General features: G+C 34.2%; 2 protein-coding genes across 5 annotated transcripts in view; both read right to left on the reverse strand.

Moving 5' to 3' along the window:
- Positions 1 to 643: 643 nt before the first annotated feature.
- LOC123548314 (uncharacterized) lies at positions 644 to 11267 on the reverse strand. The gene is made up of 2 exons (XM_045335483.2): positions 10524 to 11267; positions 644 to 2311 (listed from the first exon to the last, which is right to left on the reverse strand). The coding sequence occupies exons 1-2, from the start codon at positions 10528 to 10530 to the stop codon at positions 1392 to 1394; spliced, it is 927 nt and encodes a 308-aa protein (XP_045191418.2). The 5' UTR covers positions 10531 to 11267; the 3' UTR covers positions 644 to 1391.
- Positions 11268 to 12769: 1502 nt separating this feature from the next.
- Positions 12770 to 19092, reverse strand: part of LOC123548312 (Bardet-Biedl syndrome 4 protein-like) — a 42790-nt gene continuing 36467 nt past the window's right edge. For all 4 annotated transcript variants that reach the window (XM_045335479.2, XM_045335482.2, XM_045335481.2 and 1 more), the window contains exon 13: positions 12770 to 17978. In XM_045335479.2, coding sequence (XP_045191414.2) covers positions 17322 to 17978 — 657 coding nt within the window. In that variant the 3' untranslated portion in view covers positions 12770 to 17321. The remainder of the gene's footprint in view (positions 17979 to 19092) is intronic.

Below are 19092 nucleotides of genomic sequence, written 5' to 3' on the forward strand. Positions count from 1 at the left end.
GTAATATATTCGTGTGTACACATATTATTCACATTTTATTTGTGGAACAGAATGTATGAAAATAATTTATGCAATGGGAAATTATGAATGGGGGTTAATTTATTATATAAAAAGAGAAGAATAAAAACTTTAAAATGTCCATTTCGAGGGCTCAATGCGAAACTAGTCTATTTGCTTCTATTTCTATATACACTTAGACTAGTTTCGCGTGTAGCGCTCGATTTGTTGGCTCGAAATGATATTTTGTTGACTTTTAACTGTGTTGATAAATTTTTATGCTCCAACCATACAAAAAGGATGGAAGGGAGAGCATATAGTGATAGTTCAGTCCGTGGGTGTGTGTCAATCCATTCATTAGTCCATATGTGCATAAATTTCTATGACCAGGTTTCCGCATACTGAAATACCTGCAGTGACTAGGACAAATTTAGAGGGAAAAAACATGCTCTAACAGTAAACAGTTGCAGGCATAAATTCAAACATTTTTCGACTTGTATGCTTTTGTCTAAAATGTGCAATTTATTTTGCAATATTTCGAGGTTATAGTATTTTAGGAACGGAATTGTATGTGAAACCCGTTGACGGAAATGAAATGAATATAAGGGAGTGTATTGTGTAAGTTGAAATTGAAACGACATTTCTATTCATTACTTTTATTCAAAATCAACAAAATGTATAACAATCTAATAGAACTTATCACAGCAACTGCTTAGCATGGCTATTTCATTTATGTAGATAGCCCGGTTCGGCGAATTTCCGGTTTCCTTTTCCGGATACTTTTTATAGTCTCTAAACATATCCATAGCTTGATGTGACATACGGTAAGTAAAGAACTTAAAGACCCACAAGAAATATGTCCCTTTTTTCCAGGAATATAACGATAAATGAATTGCATTGAGAAAATACAAGTTATGACTTAGATATTAACCTTTAGCCTGCTGGCAGCAAGTGATTCTGCCTTTGCGACCAGTGCAGACCAAGATCAGCCTGCACATCCGTGCAGTCTGATCATGGTCTGCACTGTTTGCCATTCAGTCAGTATATTTTTGGTAAACACCCTTTTTAACAGTTAATGGTACTGTCCAAATTGAATGGTACTGTTCCAGATAACACTGCAGTTTTCTCTTCTGATTCATAGTTAATTTTATGTAAGAAATACCTCAGAAGCATCTCTTGAATATTGTCCGGTGAGCATACCCAAGCCGACATAGTGCGTCCCAGTTGAAACAGATTAGGTATCTTAAAACTATTAATGTTAGCTGTTCCGTCGAGCGTAGCAGACGACATGTACCTTAAGCAGACTGAAAATGCAAGCCTGGAAGTTGATTTTTTGTACATGTTGAATTGCACAAGACCAGAAAGACACTTTAGAAATCTCGTCTGTCGTCCTGTCAGGTTTTCTCTTCAATTTTACTAGCACTCTCAGTATTTGAGTCACCGTTGCCTTTATTATACTCTGTTTGGATATTAGTTTTTTTGATAATGGGAGAGACGGAATTTGTTTTATATTTGGCTTTCTTTTCACTTTCTGAATTAGTTTTAACAGTTCCTGTCTCATCAGTCTTAATGTTTTCTTTATTTTCCTTTTCAATTACAGAAATAACTTTAGTACTATCCTTTTTAGTGGTAGATTCTGTTTTCACTAAATTAGTATCATCTTCAAAATGAACCGACTTTATATGAACTTTAGCTGTATTATTTATATCGACGTCAGTGAGTATTACATTAGGCAAAGTACGCTGTTTACTAGAAACTGGGCGTCCCCGAGGAACAGGCGATTCGGCTTTTAATGTATTTACTTTATTTGACGATGCATTACGGGATGTTTCCAGCTGTGGTTTTATAGCTCCCCCAGCCGTTTTACTTTGTGTAAAAAATGGAAATCTTGGAATTCTTGGGCTTCCATTCTCTATGATTTTACTTCCTCCGTTTTCTAAAACACCATTTTCTTTCGCTGTTACTTTATCAATAGTTATTACAACTTGACTATTTTCCTCTGGTCTTTGAGATTTTAAGGTCGATTCTCTATCCTTTTTTCTGCTCTTCACAAGTTCTTTCCATCTTGTAAACACATCTAAAGTTCTTTCTTGCCGTGCTTTTTTGATTTCTCGTTTTTTGAATTGAATCACGGAAAGTCTCGCGCGAATCAGCGATCGTGTGTTCTCGTCAATTTCATTCTCATCGATATCTGTATAATGCTTCTTCACACAGAACTTAACAAGTTTAGCAATTATAACAGCGAGGATACCCACAACTGCCAGCACACCAAGTGTTATTACGGCTTTTACCCCAGCGTTGTCAAGGTCAGAGTCTGAAACAGAAAATAAATAATGAATTGACTAATGAATGATGTGCTTTGTCCTGTGTGTGCAATTTGTAATATCATTTACTTGCTTCTTCCTCCTTATTATTGTGTTTGTCTGGAACTTAATGATTATAAAACGTTACCATAAGAGTGTCTGACAAAAAGGGAATATAAAAAAGACAGGCACCATGTTATATGGCAGCCGAACCATGAGAATAGAAGTGTATTGTTACAAAACGGTCTAACAAAAAGAATGCAAAGTAGTGGAGGACAGGGAACAAAGAACGTTATGGACGTTTTAGGGGTACTGGAGGATATGGCACAAAGAACGTAATGTTTGCCGTGGTACTGGAGGGTATATCACAAAGAACGTTTCGGAAGCTATTTTAATGAACGGCAAAACACAAAAAAAGAACTGGAAGCCATAGTACTAGACGGCATGGCACAAAGAACTTATTGGAAGTCATTGTACTGAGGAGCATGGCGCACAAATGTTTTGGAGGTTATGATATTGGAGGATATGGCACAAAGAACGTTTTGAAAACTATGGTGTTGGAGAATATGGCATAAAGAATGTTTTGGAAGTCATGGTATTGGATGTAATGGCACACAGAACGATTTGGAAACTCTGTTATTGGAGAGTATTGCACAAAGAATGTTTTAGAAACTATGGTATTGGAGGGTATGGCACAAAGAATGTTTTGGAAGTCATGGTATTAGAGGGTATGGCACAAAGAACGTTTTGGACACTATAGTATTGGACGGTATGGCACAAAGAATGTTTTGGAAGTCATGGTATTGGAGGGTATGGCACAAAGAACGTTTTGGACACTATAGTATTGGACGGTATGGCACAAAGAATGTTTTAGATACTATGGTATTGTAGTGTATGGCACAAAGAATGTTTTGGAACTCATGGTATTGGAGAATATGGCACATAGAACGTTTTGGAAACTAGAGTATTGGACGGTATGGCACAAAGAACTGTTGGAAGCCATAGTTCTGGACGGCATGACACAAAAAATTTATTGGAAGTCATTGTACTGAGGAGCATGGCGCAAAAATTGTTTTGGAGGTTATGATATTGGAGGATATGGCAAAAAGAACGTTTTGGAAACTATGGTGTTGAAGAGTATGGCTCAAAGAATGTTTTGGAAGTATGTTAGCTGAGGGCAAGACACAAAGAACGTATTGGAAGCCATGGTACTGGAGAGCACATTACAACAAATAAAGCTAAAGAAAAGCAATGAATTAATGGATGGTTGACAAATAATAATCAATGTATAAAAGCTTCATGACACAGGATGGCCTACCAAACTGTTCTACCAAACTGTTCATGAGCATTTTGTAGAAGGGTCTGAAATAAAACATTGAACATAAAATGGAATATGAAACGCATGAGTTTGACAAACATACCGCGGCTATAGAAATGCGTCATGGTACATTGAATTTTATAACAAGATCATGGCTATACTGACAGACCTAGACAAAAGAAAAAACGTCACTTTCCACTTTGCAAAGTGAATCGAGAGGGTTTCCTATCCTAACAAATATTTGACTTATTATATTATTAAAAATTAGAGGGCCTTTTTAGGTCTCATCATACACTTTGGAATCCCTTAAGAAAAATCTTTACAGTCTTATCCCCATATCAACAAGATCGGTTCTTTGTGGTAAGTTATTACGAATGCGATACATTGTCAATAAACAAGCGGCAATTAAACTTGCCAATTGACCTCAGCTTTCCATTTTTTTTATCAAATGCCGCTTGTCAAGTAGCAAAGAATAACTACACAACATTGATCTTAATCTTTTCTTGACGTTTTTTCTTACTTTCTTACTTTCATATTATCATTGATTTGCCAAAATAACATTAAGTGCTTTGACGTATAATTAAACTTTAGCATTAAGGTATAATTTCTCCCAGCGAAATGTCATTTTGTGCAATATGGCGCCACAGCCTCTTTATTTAAGAAATATATATTCGATTTAACAATTTCATATTTTTACATTTGAATTAAACTGCTATTTGAATTTTATTTATTACAAACGTTTGTCTTAAAATATGCACTTAAATCTCATTAAATGTAATACAATCTTAAGATCTTAATTCAATATATCGGTAATTGTATTACATAATGACCTATGACACGTTTCTGTTACAAGGGAGCAACAGTATTTATTTTATTTTTTTTCGTTCGTGGTACTTGAACATTTATTGCGATAAAGCAGTCTTTGATCTTAAATAAATACCTGTTAAGACAAATTCCAATTAGAAGTACATTAAGCTGGTTATAACACCGTTTGTACGTACGCATATACTTAATTAACATTTTACGTCAAACTCAGTATAAAGTTACGTACTATCTTGCAATAGTTCACAATCATGATATGTTGTATCACATTATCTTTTAAGACTTAATATAAGCCGCTTAAATAACGAGACGACTCGCGGATAGTCCTAGAGAAAACTCTTCAGACCTGATTTTCCTGGTCTATAGCCATATTATGGGTGACAGTATATATAGGTTTAGACCATAAAACCTATATCTCCCCTGGACATTTTAACATATTTATAAGATTTTGTTTTAATTGCATTGTAAATATGAGCCGCGCCATGAGAAAACCAACATAGTCGCGGCATTTTGCGACCAGCGTGGATCCTGACCAGCCAGCGCATCCGCGCAGTCTGGTCACTGGTCAGGATCCATGCTGTTCGCTAATGGTTTCTCTAATTGCAATAGGGTTTGAAAGCGAACAGCATGGACCCTGACCAGACTGCGCGGATGCGCAGGCTGGTTTGGATCCATGCTGGTCGCAAACGCACTATGTTGGTTTTCTCATGGCGCGGCTCATATTATGGTGTTGACCTGTAACAAAATCAGTTTTCATAACAGGTTGCTCTGCAGCTTTACCATTCCGTGTCGCACCGTACAGATGCAAGATTAAAAAAAATATTATATACCTATATAATTTCAGTCAAAAATACGGCAAACAAAACAAAGTCGTGGAAGTATTATGAAAGAAGGGATCATTATGATAACAGTAGCTAGATCTGGGATTCTGTATTCGGCTCTCGTGGATTTTGCAAGGTCGGATCTCACTCGATGTTTGTGCGCTTCGTGTGATCCGACCTGGCAAAATCCACTCGAGCGAATTCAGATCACGCTCCTCCCATATATAACAAGGCCAAGGGGACATAACGCATAAGTAACAGAGTAACCGTTACTGCTCAATGAGATGTAGCAATACAGAAATGTCACGTGTGTTGGCCAACCTATAACCAGACCAAAAAGGAAGCGGGTAGTTTCTGCAATATATATCTTATAGAAAGCATGAAAAGGGAACAATCTGTTCCAGATTTTTTTTATAGAAGCATGAAACTTGACCCCTTTAAAAAATGCATTTATGATTATAGAAATGTAAGCGCTGGCAAGTTAGAAGTAATGCTGTGAACAATATGACCTTGCTTTGACTTGTTATGCGTCATAACTATCATTTAAGCAACATTTAATGTTCATTTACTTCATAGTATAATGTATACATTTATTATAGGTGAATTCGTTCATTTCATGTTCAATTTAGCTATAGAGGAGGCAAGTTAGCTATGATCATGATGATAATTGCATGAGAATGGACAATAAGCCGCTGATACAGCTGTCTTAGAAACCTTTATATAGCCCAAAATCATGAATTATTTACTTAGCTTGCGTTTCAAAGTAAATAAGTTATACATGCACAGCATTTATATGCATACGACCAAAACATTATTGATAAAATGATAAGGTGCATGAAAGTTCAATTAACAGCATTAACATATAGATGTTTTTCAAATTGATAACCCGTGTTACCTAATTATAATGCAAATTTCTCTCTCAGTTTTCAGTCAGGGGACTTTGTGGTTGACTGAAAGAATTTTTAAAATCAGACCACCGTCACAAAAGATATGGCAGTTTGAAATTTGAGAAAATGGCTTATCATGGAGGCAGCCGTTATAGTGTGTTAATGACGTTATTTATACACTGTGAATTCTTTGTTTGGCAAATAACCTTTTAAATAGATTCATTTTATGTGTTTCTTGAGTATAAGATGTAAAAGATGTTAATTTCTTTCATGATAGCTGGAAAAAAGTAGAGAAGTATTTTACAGGAAGAAGTAAATACAGTCCAAATTTATGTCAGGAAACTTAACAAATCCACCATTTTGTTGGGGTTTTTTTTGTTGCCATGGAAACAAAATGGCCGCCATTTTGATCAAATATTAAAATGCTCATCACTTATTTAAGATAATTTTGAAAACTCTTTCAATTCTTTTAATGATTTATGAATTCCTAGCAGACGGAATTAACATAAGAACAACATTGCCTTTCCCTTTAAAATGCCTTTACAATCCGAAAAGAAAGCTTTTGATATCTAAAAGGTTTTGAGTTGACATGGCTTTGCTATTTGATACATTAATGTATTTAATAGAACTAACAAAAATATTGAAAGGCAAAGTTGGCTATGAATGTATAATTTCGATATTCATTCTTTGATATAATAACAATACGTCACGGTATTAAATCTTTTTATATAAATATTTAAAATATGACCACTTACGTGGGCCAAACAATTTCAAATATTATTCGACACAACTAAGGTAAATATCAAAACAAGGGTGTGAAGACGTTAAGATTTTGACATTAAACTTTCTCGCTCTTGAAACTTGAAGTAGCCGGGTTTGTACTTAATCATATTTACTTTTATTGAAGCATCGTATCAAATAACTTCAAGTTTATGTAATAGAGATTTATTGTAAATTACGTTATGTTTATTGTTTAATTAGAGACACGGTCTAGAAATGTGATAAAGGCAAACCCAAGTCTCAAACTGAAATGTGATTTATACTGTATAATCATAAATCATAAATGTTGCGAGAGAGGGGAGAGAATGAGGGGTGGGATGGGGATTAACTCTTCCTTATGATTGGGTTGATAAGGACAATCCTTCTGTTGATAATAGAAATCTGTTTTTAAATGCCAGAAGCGCTTTTTCTACATGTAAACGTAAAGCCAAAAGAAAATTTTATACAAAAGAAAGGAAAACATTGTCAAATTTGAGTAAAAGTAATTCGAAAAAGTTTTGGAAATATATTAAGAAATATAAACGAAAATGTAATAATGCATCTGGTAATATTAGTTTAGATAGTTTTGTTGAACATTTCAAAAATGTTTCAAATTCCCAACATGAGTCAACATTTAATATTGATGATTTTGATAGAAGAGACGAACCTATAAATATTGAAAGCTTAGACTGTCAGTTTACTAATGACGAAATTAAGAAAACTATTGAATGTTTGAACAGGCATAAAAGTTGTGACATAACAAACAATGTTGCCGATTTTTTCATCGATTCAAAGGATTTTATCTCATCATATTCAGCTATAATTTTTAATGTTATATTTAATTCAGGTGAATACCCTGATCTTTGGAGGAAAGGTGTGATCGTACCAATTCACAAAAAAGGCGATACTTCTGATCCCTCAAATTATAGAGGAATAACACTAGTTAACGTAATGGCAAAGATATTTTCCCTTGCATTACGCAATCGAATAAACAACTGGTGTGAAAGTGAAAATGTTTTTAATAACGCCCAATTCGGTTTTAGAAATGAACATAGTACAGCTGATTGTATATTTTTGTTGCATAGTATTATCCAAAAAGTGTTATCTCAGAATTCTAAATTGTATTGTTCGTTTATAGATTATGAAAAGGCATTTGACACTGTTATTCACGATGCATTATGGGTTAAATTGATTGAATCCGGAATAAGTTGTAAAATGGTAAAAATGATAAAGTCTATATATAGTAACGTAAAAGCCTGTGTAAAAGACACTTTGACATTGTCGTATTCTGACTTTTTTAATGTAACGTTAGGCGTAAAACAAGGCGAACCACTGTCGCCTCTATTGTTTATACTATTTATAAATGATGTAAAGAATATTATTGACTTTTCACAATTGTCTGAAACTGATATAAACTTATTATCTATGTACATGTTATTATTTGCTGACGATATTGTTCTATTCACTACAAACCCTAACAGTCTTCAAGATTTGCTTAACAATTTATATGAATACTCGCTCAAGTGGGGTCTGAAAATAAATGTAAGAAAAACGAAAATTTGTGTATTTAAGCAAAGACTGCGTGACCAATATGTTCAAGAATGGAACGATACAATATCAAATCAGTCTAAACTAAATTATTATAGAAAATTCAAGACTGAGTTTAGTTATGAAAAATATCTAGATGTTATTGATAGTGTTTCTCTAAGAATTGAATTATCTAGGTTTAGACTGTCTGCACATTGCTTAGAAATTGAGAGTGGTAGATTTATAAATGTAGCTAGAAATGATCGTACTTGTAAAATCTGTATGAAAAATGTTGAATCAGAGTACCATTTTATGCTATGTTGTCCTTTCTATCGTGATCTACGCCAAAAGTATTGTATTGATCCTTCATTTCCTTCTATTAATAAGTTTGTGAAACTATTATCATCAAAAACGTTAGAACTATTAGAAATGTAGCCAAGTATGTATTTAATGCTATGAAAATACGTAAAGAAAAACTTGATATTGCTGCTTCTTAATTCAATTTATTGTGAACTAATATAGTATTATATGAGCATTTATGTGACGTAATTACTAAGTATATTATACAATATATACAATATACTGTATTTGCATTATATACTGTTAATATCATGAATTTGTATTTTATAAATGTATGTCTTGGCCATCTGAGATTTTGTTTTGTAAATAGCCAAAGGCATGTTTATGCCGATATGCCAAATAAAACTGTAAAACTGTAAACTGATAAAATATACATTTAAATGATACATTTATTTTTTTGTCAGATAAAAATGACTATGATCTTTTGAGAAAATGTTCAGCTTTAGTGCTGGACGAAGACCCCCGCGTGTCCCCCAGGGAATTATTTCAGACACGAGTGGGAATCTGGGCACAGTCACCGACTGTTCCGTTATTCCCTTCTATCATTATGAACTCCAAATTAATTCAATATTTTTCCCGGCATATGTGTTTATGTGCGAATTTTACTGCGCAAGTTGTAAGTATGCGAAAATGTAAATTGGAAAACTTAAAAAGTTGAATTTTTTTTGACCATTTTTGATCTTCACTTTGACAACTACATTGTACTGGAATTCAATCAATATTTATTTGTAGAGAGGCGGAGTGAGGTGGTGGGGGGAAGCGGGGAGGGGTAATGGATGCAACTTTTGCCGAAGCCAGACTTGTAGAGAAAAGTGGTTTGGTAAAACGCAAACTGCCTTTAAATTAATATATACCGGCCTTGAAATTCAAGTATTTAGTTACAATTCTATTGTTCTTACAGCTTTAATAGATATCATATGTATTCTATATATCGCCTGCCTTTGGATTGCTAATTGATATTTGTAGTTAAACAATAGATCAAAAGGTTATTTTGTACATTAAAATTCTTTAATCAACTGTTAAATCTTGCGTGTTGTACTCTTTACCCCCTAGCTGAATACAGATATATATTAGTTATTCATAAAGTACTAATTACTTTATAACTACATGTAACTTTATACCTGGTATAGAGAATCTCATTTCCCTAAAACAAAAAACAAGGTACAATTTAGCGTTAATCGGTCAGAATAATTAAAAACGTCTGATTTTCAGTCTGTGACAGTGCACTTCCATTCTAAAATGTGGAAATTATGGTAGATATGGTATAAAAAGGTACCGTATACAAACGAAATACGTGAAGCTACCTCTTGGCATTTTAAATGGGCTCCTGTTTACCTGGAGACCTAGGCACCAGATAATATATGAGATTCCCATGGTAATATTAGTTTCCTAGCGTTTTTAAGACAAACGGACAAAATGCAAATGTCTTTCATAATTTTATAACAAAGTTATTTAATAATAGAATATCGTTTTTGGTATCAACATTCAAGATTCCTCCTGAATACCATTTCATTGCTAAGGAGACTGCAGCGTTTCAGCGAAATGAAATAAATGTGCACAACATAATAGTGCGTACCCACTTACAATTCCGAAATTATATTAGGGTTTCTGTCACAAAGCAACCAGGGAGTCAATATAGGTTTCAAACCGCCGGTCCAGCTCTAAGATCAAATCTCATCCACGCGATACTAAGAAACAAATAAACAAAATATCTAGTATAGTGTCTTACCTGCCATCTTTCCGAAAAAGACAAATCATTTATTTCAAATTAACATTGTTTTCCTCGCTGCAAAAATATTTATGACAGACTGCACATTTTTTGCAAAAAATATATAAATGGTGTATGTTTAAATATCATAACCACAACACGTTGTCAAATTGCATTGTTATATTTTGGTAATCCGCCCTGTCTTATTTATAATCCATTTTTACAATATTTTATATAAAATTATATATCCCATTTCAGTTGTTTATTGCACCATCTTATTTAGAAATTAAGGGGCTTTAAACGTAACGTACAACCATATAGACCATTACATATACCCTTTTATCTTTTTAAATAAAATACACAACTTAGATATATATCTTAATCTTTCATGTTATATCTCTTCATTATTTATAAGATCAATGATTTTTCACGGTAAGAAAGCCTCTCTATTACCCAGACTACCTCGAGTCGGAACAATTATTTCTACATTGTATGTTCCATTTATATACACGCAAACATTTCTTTAAATGCAATATAAGATTTCTTTTTATTCCATTTATTTCAAACACTCGTGTCACCGTAAATGCTATTAGTGATATATGAATGTTTATAAATTTTGGGTAGACCATGATTATACAAAAATCTATTATTAAATCTGGCAATATTTACTTTGTCAACTTTGACGATTTTAAATAAAATTCTGAAAACCTTTTTTTTTTCAAAAAGATTTCTTGACCTTATTGTGATAACTTAAAAGGCAATTATCAAACAGTTAGTTTTAAAGGCATCTGAAAATTTAATTTAAAGATTTCTTAAAATTAAAGGAGCATGTCTTTAGATTTACATAACAGAATCAATAATATTTTTCCTGTTATGTTCAACCGTTATAAACATTTTTTACCAAATGGGTACCTGCTATGGGTCAATGGAAGAACGCCATATTTGTAATTTCTTCCGTTTCTGTCCACTGTTTACAGAAATTATTGTAACTTGTATTTCAATTATTCTTGAGGGAGCCGCAGAGTCGCTCACCAGACTTAGATGCTACAAAATTAGTTTGATGTATACAGAACTGTTTCAACAAATATACGAGAGGTTCAAACTACATTGCATGTCTATTTTACAATCAGGTTTGATCTTTTTTTTTTCGTACAGGTACGTGTGTTTCCTATGACTGACCAAGTGACAGACCCAGTTTACCCACTTTTCAAGGTCACCTATATTTAATAAAGATAGAAGTTCTGACCAGATGCCGTAAATATTATTAATAAGTTTTTCCATGGTTTGAACAAGTGACCTAGTTTTTGAACCTGGACGACCCAGTTCGATTGCAAGTATATTGTAGATAATCATTTTGGCTTGATTTCATGTACATGCATGTGGAGATGATTGACATAGCCTTCTAATTTTTGAGTCAAGATTACCCAATTTCAAACTTGATCTTGGTTGTTTAATGACGAACATTATTAACAGGCTGGACTGTTAATAATAAGAATTATGTATATGATTTGACCTAGATTTTATAATGGTGAGCATTCTGACAAGGCCTGTTATAGGTTATTTGTTTCTTTTGGGATTTCCACCATTTTTTCAACAGTCTTTCAGTTACCTAACGACGTGCAGTTAACCTAACCAGTGATCCTGGATTCTGTACCAGTACTTAACTATTTCTCCACAAGTACCTGCCAATTTCCACTTATGAATCTGAGGTGACCAAATCATTTTAGATCGAATGTATTATTAATAGCCACGGGGAACATATGCCTCGCTCGAAAATCCAACCCGAAGACCCCGAGATTCGTAGATCTACGCTCTCTCTTCTGAGTTAAGCAAGTGGACTCTCATGTAGGTCTGATAGAAAATGTGACCCCAGACTATTATCAACCTACAAAATTGTAACAAGGACTTTACTACCTTGTTACTTGCTCTCATTACAGCTTGAAACTCATTCTATGCAAGTTTCAGGAGCTGCTACAGAAATAGGGTCTGTTGTGTGTTTGCTAATTTTGTGTTCAGCTGAACTCAAAACGAAACACATGTTCAAAAACATTCAGCTTCTGCAGAAGTATACAACTGGGTGGCGAAATACTAGTATGGTAGATGTACAAGCATGTCTGGTGAATTCTGAAAAGTGAAAATATCTATTTGTTGTAGATTGGTTGGAAGCTGAAATGTAAGTGCCAATGAAATTTTTTGGCAGTAAATTAAACCAATTTTACTCTCTAATTTTTGCATCAGTCTCCTCTTGAAAAAAAAATAGACAACAATGAATTTTGCTTCTTTTATTTCAAATGTTATGCAATAATAATGGTGTATCACAGACAAAATAAATACACTAACATTTTATCATTTATACTACATGTATGTTAACCAGGATGATGAATATTCAACAAATTATCTCAACTACCCAGACACAATACAATGTAAAGTTACACGCCTTTTTTCGTGTGTCATGATATGCCCATGTTGAACAACATAAAAAAAAATCCAGAGCTTTTACTTGAAATATACCACCCAAAAACCATAAAATTTCCTTCATTTGAAACAAATACACAAAATACGACAGCTAATCAGATCTAAAAGATCCACTTCAAAAATCAGTGCCACCATTTAGCCTTTGCCTACACACCTGAGAAAACAAAAAATATAAATCAACATGTCCAACAGATCTAAACAAAACCAACTATATTCAAACAGCATTTCATATACAGTGAGGGGGACACTCAAAATAATGAAACTGATAAACAAAATACAAACAAACCAAATTTGGCTGACTCAGCATTCTCTTACTGTTATGGAAAAGCCACTTTCTGTTAACATTCAACTTATAGCCAAAGGATGTTAAAAAAGCAAATGAGAACAGGTAATAGCATGGAAATTTCCATTTGTAATTACCCGTCTACTACCTTAAATATCAAATTTGTAGAAAATGGTAACAGCAGACAACTGATATTGTTTAGTAAGTTTTTGGGCCGGATACTTTGCAAATCAATCTCAAATCAATTATACGAACGATGTCTTTTAGAAAATGCATGTTTTCAACAATTTTGAGAGAACCTTTTCTCCTCTTTAACCAAGCTCATGCAAGATTAGTCAGTTAATATGAAACAAGAGCTGTACATAAAACACATATGCTTTTCCCCTCCCCTATGCTGCCCTCTTAGAGGTAGATGAGTGTGTAATTTTCCATTTCAAGTATGTAATGATCTTCAACTTTGACCTCCATTTCAAAAATAGGGGTCATCTATCAATATTTGTCTCAAGGTCATTGTGACTTTTGACCTATTGAGCCCTTAAACAGTAGATATCATCTACTAAATAGACAGTAGTAAGCCAAAATGTACCCAATTATTGGCCAGCAATATTGTTCAACCACACACAAGATCACAGTGACCTTATCCTCTGACCTACTGATCCCAAAAAAGAAAGGGGACATGTAGTGACCAAAAACAAACAATCATCTTATGATGTTTTACAACTGCAGGTCAAATCACTTTCTATTTCTAGGTTGAAAACTGAGCAATCTTTGGTTGCAGAGGAACAGTTCAATTATTGAAAGTAAATTCTTTCAAAATCAATCCATATGTGCATGTATGCATTAAGAACATATGTGAATATCTATAAAGTTTGTGAGTCATTATTTCTGGAGACAGATTTGAGTGGAGCAGTGTGTTTTCTGCAGCGAAATGAGTGTCTCCTAAAATTTCCTGGATGGCAGATACTTGGATTTGCAAGGGTTTGCACTCTAGGGGTCAATAAATAAGCATTATAATAATATAATATAATAATAAATAAAAATAAATATTCTTCATTATATTTAAATACACAAATGAATGCATGACATGTGTTGGAAGTAAGGAAAAAATGTCGAAATTTCTCTGCCTTAATGGGCAGGAGATGGGTGGGGGTGGGGGATGAAGGTAGGTTTAAATACCTACTTATTCTAGAAATGATCATAAAGGTCTAAATTCTAAATTAATTCTTTCGAATTGAATCAAACATTATTACAGAATAATCCACAAGAGTTGCTACTTTTTAAATGAATAAAAACAAATGAAAATCTTTCAAACTCTTGAGTATCCTAAATGTGCTTCAAAATTATGAAATAACACACTCTCATTCTTAAGGTCATTTGACATTGAGCTACTGAAGCCTAAAACAAAAGGGTCATACACTGAACACAGTAATTCATCCAAGTTACTTGACAACTGTAGGCCAAAATGTTCTCTAGTTACTGACGGTAAACCAAATTGCCTACCAACGAAAAGACAGACAAGGCAAAACAAAACCCCAATACTCCCCCTTGTTTGAAAGGGAGTGCAATAACTCAGCATTGAGGAGAGAGTTTGTGTGCAATTGGCAATTCTTGTGAAGAATAATAAAAGTTATACATAATAACACTGATAATGATGACAATGATTATAATTATTATGCTCAGTTTCCATTATAATGATTAAGATGATGATGATGATGATGATGATGTCAATGGTGATCAAATATTGCTAACAGATCATAAATTCAACTCTCTATTTCTGATCTTAAACTACTTTAAATTAAAGGCATATGCACATAACATTACTTTACTGTTCATTTCATCTTCTTCAAATACACATTAGATTAAGACATGGTAAAGTAAACAAAGAAAAAAAAAAACAATAAAAAGAAAATGCAAAATTAAATCTAGAAATGAGCCGTGCCATGGGAAAACCAACATGGTGGGTTTGTGACCAGCATGGATCCAGACCAGCCTGCGCATCTGCACAGTCTGGTCAGGATCCATGCTGTTCGCTTTCAGAGCCTATAGCAATTAGAGAAACTGTTAGCGAACAGCAAGGATCCCGACCAGACTGCGCGGATGCGCAGGCTGGTCTGGATCCATGCTGGTCGCCAACCTACTATGTTGGTTTTCTCATGGCACGGCTCAAATATGGACGGAACACTCATAATAGTAAGTAAAACCAAAGTGGCGGACCAATAACTCAATCTGGAATGATGTCTAGACGAAAAAACGTCAACAGTATAATTCTATTAGACTGTAAACTACATTCAAGTAAAAAAATAAACATACTTTCAACATTAATACAAAAACATATTCAAGGTAAATCACAGCTATACAAGGAACATATTTAAGTTTGGGATGGGTTAACATCACTTATCAATAATACAAAACAAGCCTGAAACACAATTCTCAAAAGCTTCCCTAAGTAAGGTTACCAAGGAAGAAGTCTTGAAATTCCAGTACATTTCTCCCCTTGCATCTAAACCATATATATATGTTTAGTGAAAATCTTTTAAAAAATGTCAGGAAAAACTGTAAATGATATAAAAAAAAGAAGCATTTAATATGAAAATTACGTAGTGATTCATCAATATGAACTTGTCTGACCTGTAAGTACTACACAAATACCAAAACAATCTTTACTTGTGTTTCTCACACGACTAATGTTTGATATCACCCTTTTAAATGTTTAAACAGGATTAAAAACTAACTTTTCATTCATGTTTGTTTGTTAAATTGGGTTTAACACTGCTCTTTCAATATAAAGAAACCATGCACATTAAAGTATGCCTTTAGATAAGTATGTTTTTTTTTTTTTCAAAATTGTGATACCTTTTGTCACATATGTTAGAAATTTTTACATTAAAAGCCTACTATTTCAATAAAATCCAAACCATTAACAGACTGTTGAAGTAAATAAACACAGAAATGGCAGATTTTGATACTGTATGTTTAAAACATATCTTTATCAATTCCCTCTTTAAAGAACATATTACCTTAAAACCATTACAATTTAAACCCGCATTATGTATGTCTAGAGTGAACCATGTTTAAAATGTTATTTTTTTATGGTACAATTTTCTTTTTCTTTAGATCATTTTTAATTAAACACACTTTAGTTGGTCACATAATATCATCAACTAAAGATCCAATTATCGAGATTCAGTTGCAACAGATTTTGAAATATAATTTACTACATCATGTGTACAGATATTATTTGTTTGTTTGTTTTTGGTTTAACGCAGTTTTTCAACATTTCAGTCATGTAACAGCGGGCAGTTAACCTAACCAGTGTTCCTGGATTCTGTACCAGTACAAACCTGTTCTCCACAAGTGAATGCCAACTTCCCCACATTAATTATCAGAGGTGGAGGACGAATGATTTCAGACACAATGTCTTTTATCAAATTGTCACAGAGAACATACGCCCCGCCCTGGAATCGAACTCGTGACCCCACTAGTACAGATATTATGTCTGGAGCTTTCAAACATTGGCATGCAACTAACAACCAGAAAGATAAAGACACTGAAGCTTTATGAAACATATCCCCAGAAAACTTTTTTTTCCTAAAGGACTTAACCCTTACCCTGCTTTTCTATAATGAACTTGTCCATCTTTCAATTTGGACAGTACCATTAACTGTTAAAAGGGGTGCTTACCAAAAAGATACTGACTGAATGGCAAACAGTGCAGACCATGATCAGACTGCACGGATGTGCAGGCTGATCTTGGTCTGCATTGGTCATAAAGGCAGAAACACTTGCCGCCAGCAGGCTAAGGGTTAAATTGGTAAAAACTTTTCCATCACATGCCTTATTTGATTTTAAGTTAGAAAATTCTGCCCCAAAATGAATATGTCTCAATGAAATGATCTTTTGAAAAAAGGCATGAAGTCATTGTATCACACAAGTATCTTCAATACAAAATGACAAAGACATTAAAAATCTGTGCAACAATGACTTCCAACAGTGCACATACAAACCAAAATCAAATCTGAATTACTGAATAAATAAACCTAAAGACTAAAATTCACACCTCATTACAATGGTTCAAGTTCTGCTTTAGGTTCTTTGTGTTTCTTTTTCTTCTTGCCTGATAATTTATCGGCCATTTCTACTTCCTCGTAAGATGGTAATTCATCCTCAGGGGGGTTAGGAAGATTGTCTAAATTGGGCACTGCCTGACCTTGAACCGGTGGTAGCTTGCCACCACCTAATTTGAAGGGTAGGGGAGGAACAGTTTTTCCGAATGGAGATGGAAGAGATGACAAATCTCCTGCTTTTTTCTGAAGCATAGGCTCTCCCGGAGGAGGGTGAAAAGTTGGTGTTGGCGGGGGTTGATCATGTTCATCTTCTGGTGGGTGGTTTGGTAACGGTGTTTCTGGGACTTCATCTCTGTTTGGCGGGAAACTCGGTGCAGGGGTTTGGGGTATATCTGGAGTCGGTGCAATGTCAGCTTCTACACCGGATGAAGTTGCGGCACGACTAATACCACCAGGGGTGGGGGTTGGGGTCGGGCCAAGATCATGTCTTGTAGGTTCTGGTTCCTTCACTCTGGATACTCCATATGGTTGTTTGACTTGTGTGTCCTCAGATGTCGGTGCAGAAGGCTTGGCCTCAGCTTGTTGTTTATCTTTCCAAACTAAATTATCTCCTAGCTGAAGAGCTGCTGCCATCTTACTAGCTGTCTCCTGAACCTATTAACAATAAAACAACACAATCAACAATATATAGCAAAACATTTTATGCTATATTCACATGCAGTTACATCTATATGCAAGGAGGCTAGATATCAAACAGATATGCTTGAGGAAATCCAGGTAACCATAAGCTTCAGAGACTATTTTCAACTTTATTCCTATACATGTAAAAGTGTTTCAATTCTAATCATCAGTTTAAAACAGGTATTTTTAAAGTTGTGCTGAAGGCTGAGCATAAAACTATTGTGTCTTGTTCTTTATTTATATACAGTTACAGCAGTTTCCAACTCAGTCCTCTGTATGAATAAAGCAAAATCAAGGCCATCAATGATGGCTATACAATTTGGCCAATTGATTCAGCAATTCAACTCAAGTCATTAGATGGTTACTTCTTTAAGATTATCTTAAGAACTAAAGATTTCTGAAAAGATTCCATCTTTCTGTCAAAGCAGTAAGAATTCAGCAACAACCAGTTTCGTTTTAGGTAGTATATTGGAGGACCATCCAGGGATCATAACTGCAGACCAAACTTAATTAAACAAGTGATCGCGTATTGCAGTGGCAATACCGAAGTCCCCTTCCGGTGAAAAATGTTTCTTTTTTACTTGACCTTAAATAGTGTCCTTGACCTTTGACCGACAACCATGGGTCATGCGCGTGACACATAGTCTAATCAATGGGAACATTTCTGTGTAGTACTAAAGAAATCCTTCAATGTTATTAAAAAGAAATGGAGCAGAAATGAATTTTTACTTGACCCTGAACAGTGACCTTGACCTTTAAACGACATGTATTGACCATGTGTTGACACATTGTCTCATCATAGGGAGAATTTGTGTTTAGCACTATATATAATCCATCAATGTATATAAAAGTTATTGGGCAGAAACAATTTTTACTTGACCTTCTATAGTGACCTTGACCTTTAACCTACAAGAATAAGTCATCTACATGCATAAGCTACACATTGCCATCTATTCACAAACCAGAGGTAGACAAAAAAAATAGGAGGTGCGCAAGTTCATATCATGATAAAGAATCATGCAAGGTTTAATAAACTTATATTAAATACTTTTTGAGCTAGGCACGTCACAAGGTGAAAATGTGCATT

This window comes from Mercenaria mercenaria, chromosome 6, assembly GCF_021730395.1.
Source record: "Mercenaria mercenaria strain notata chromosome 6, MADL_Memer_1, whole genome shotgun sequence".
NCBI lineage: Eukaryota > Metazoa > Mollusca > Bivalvia > Venerida > Veneridae > Mercenaria > Mercenaria mercenaria.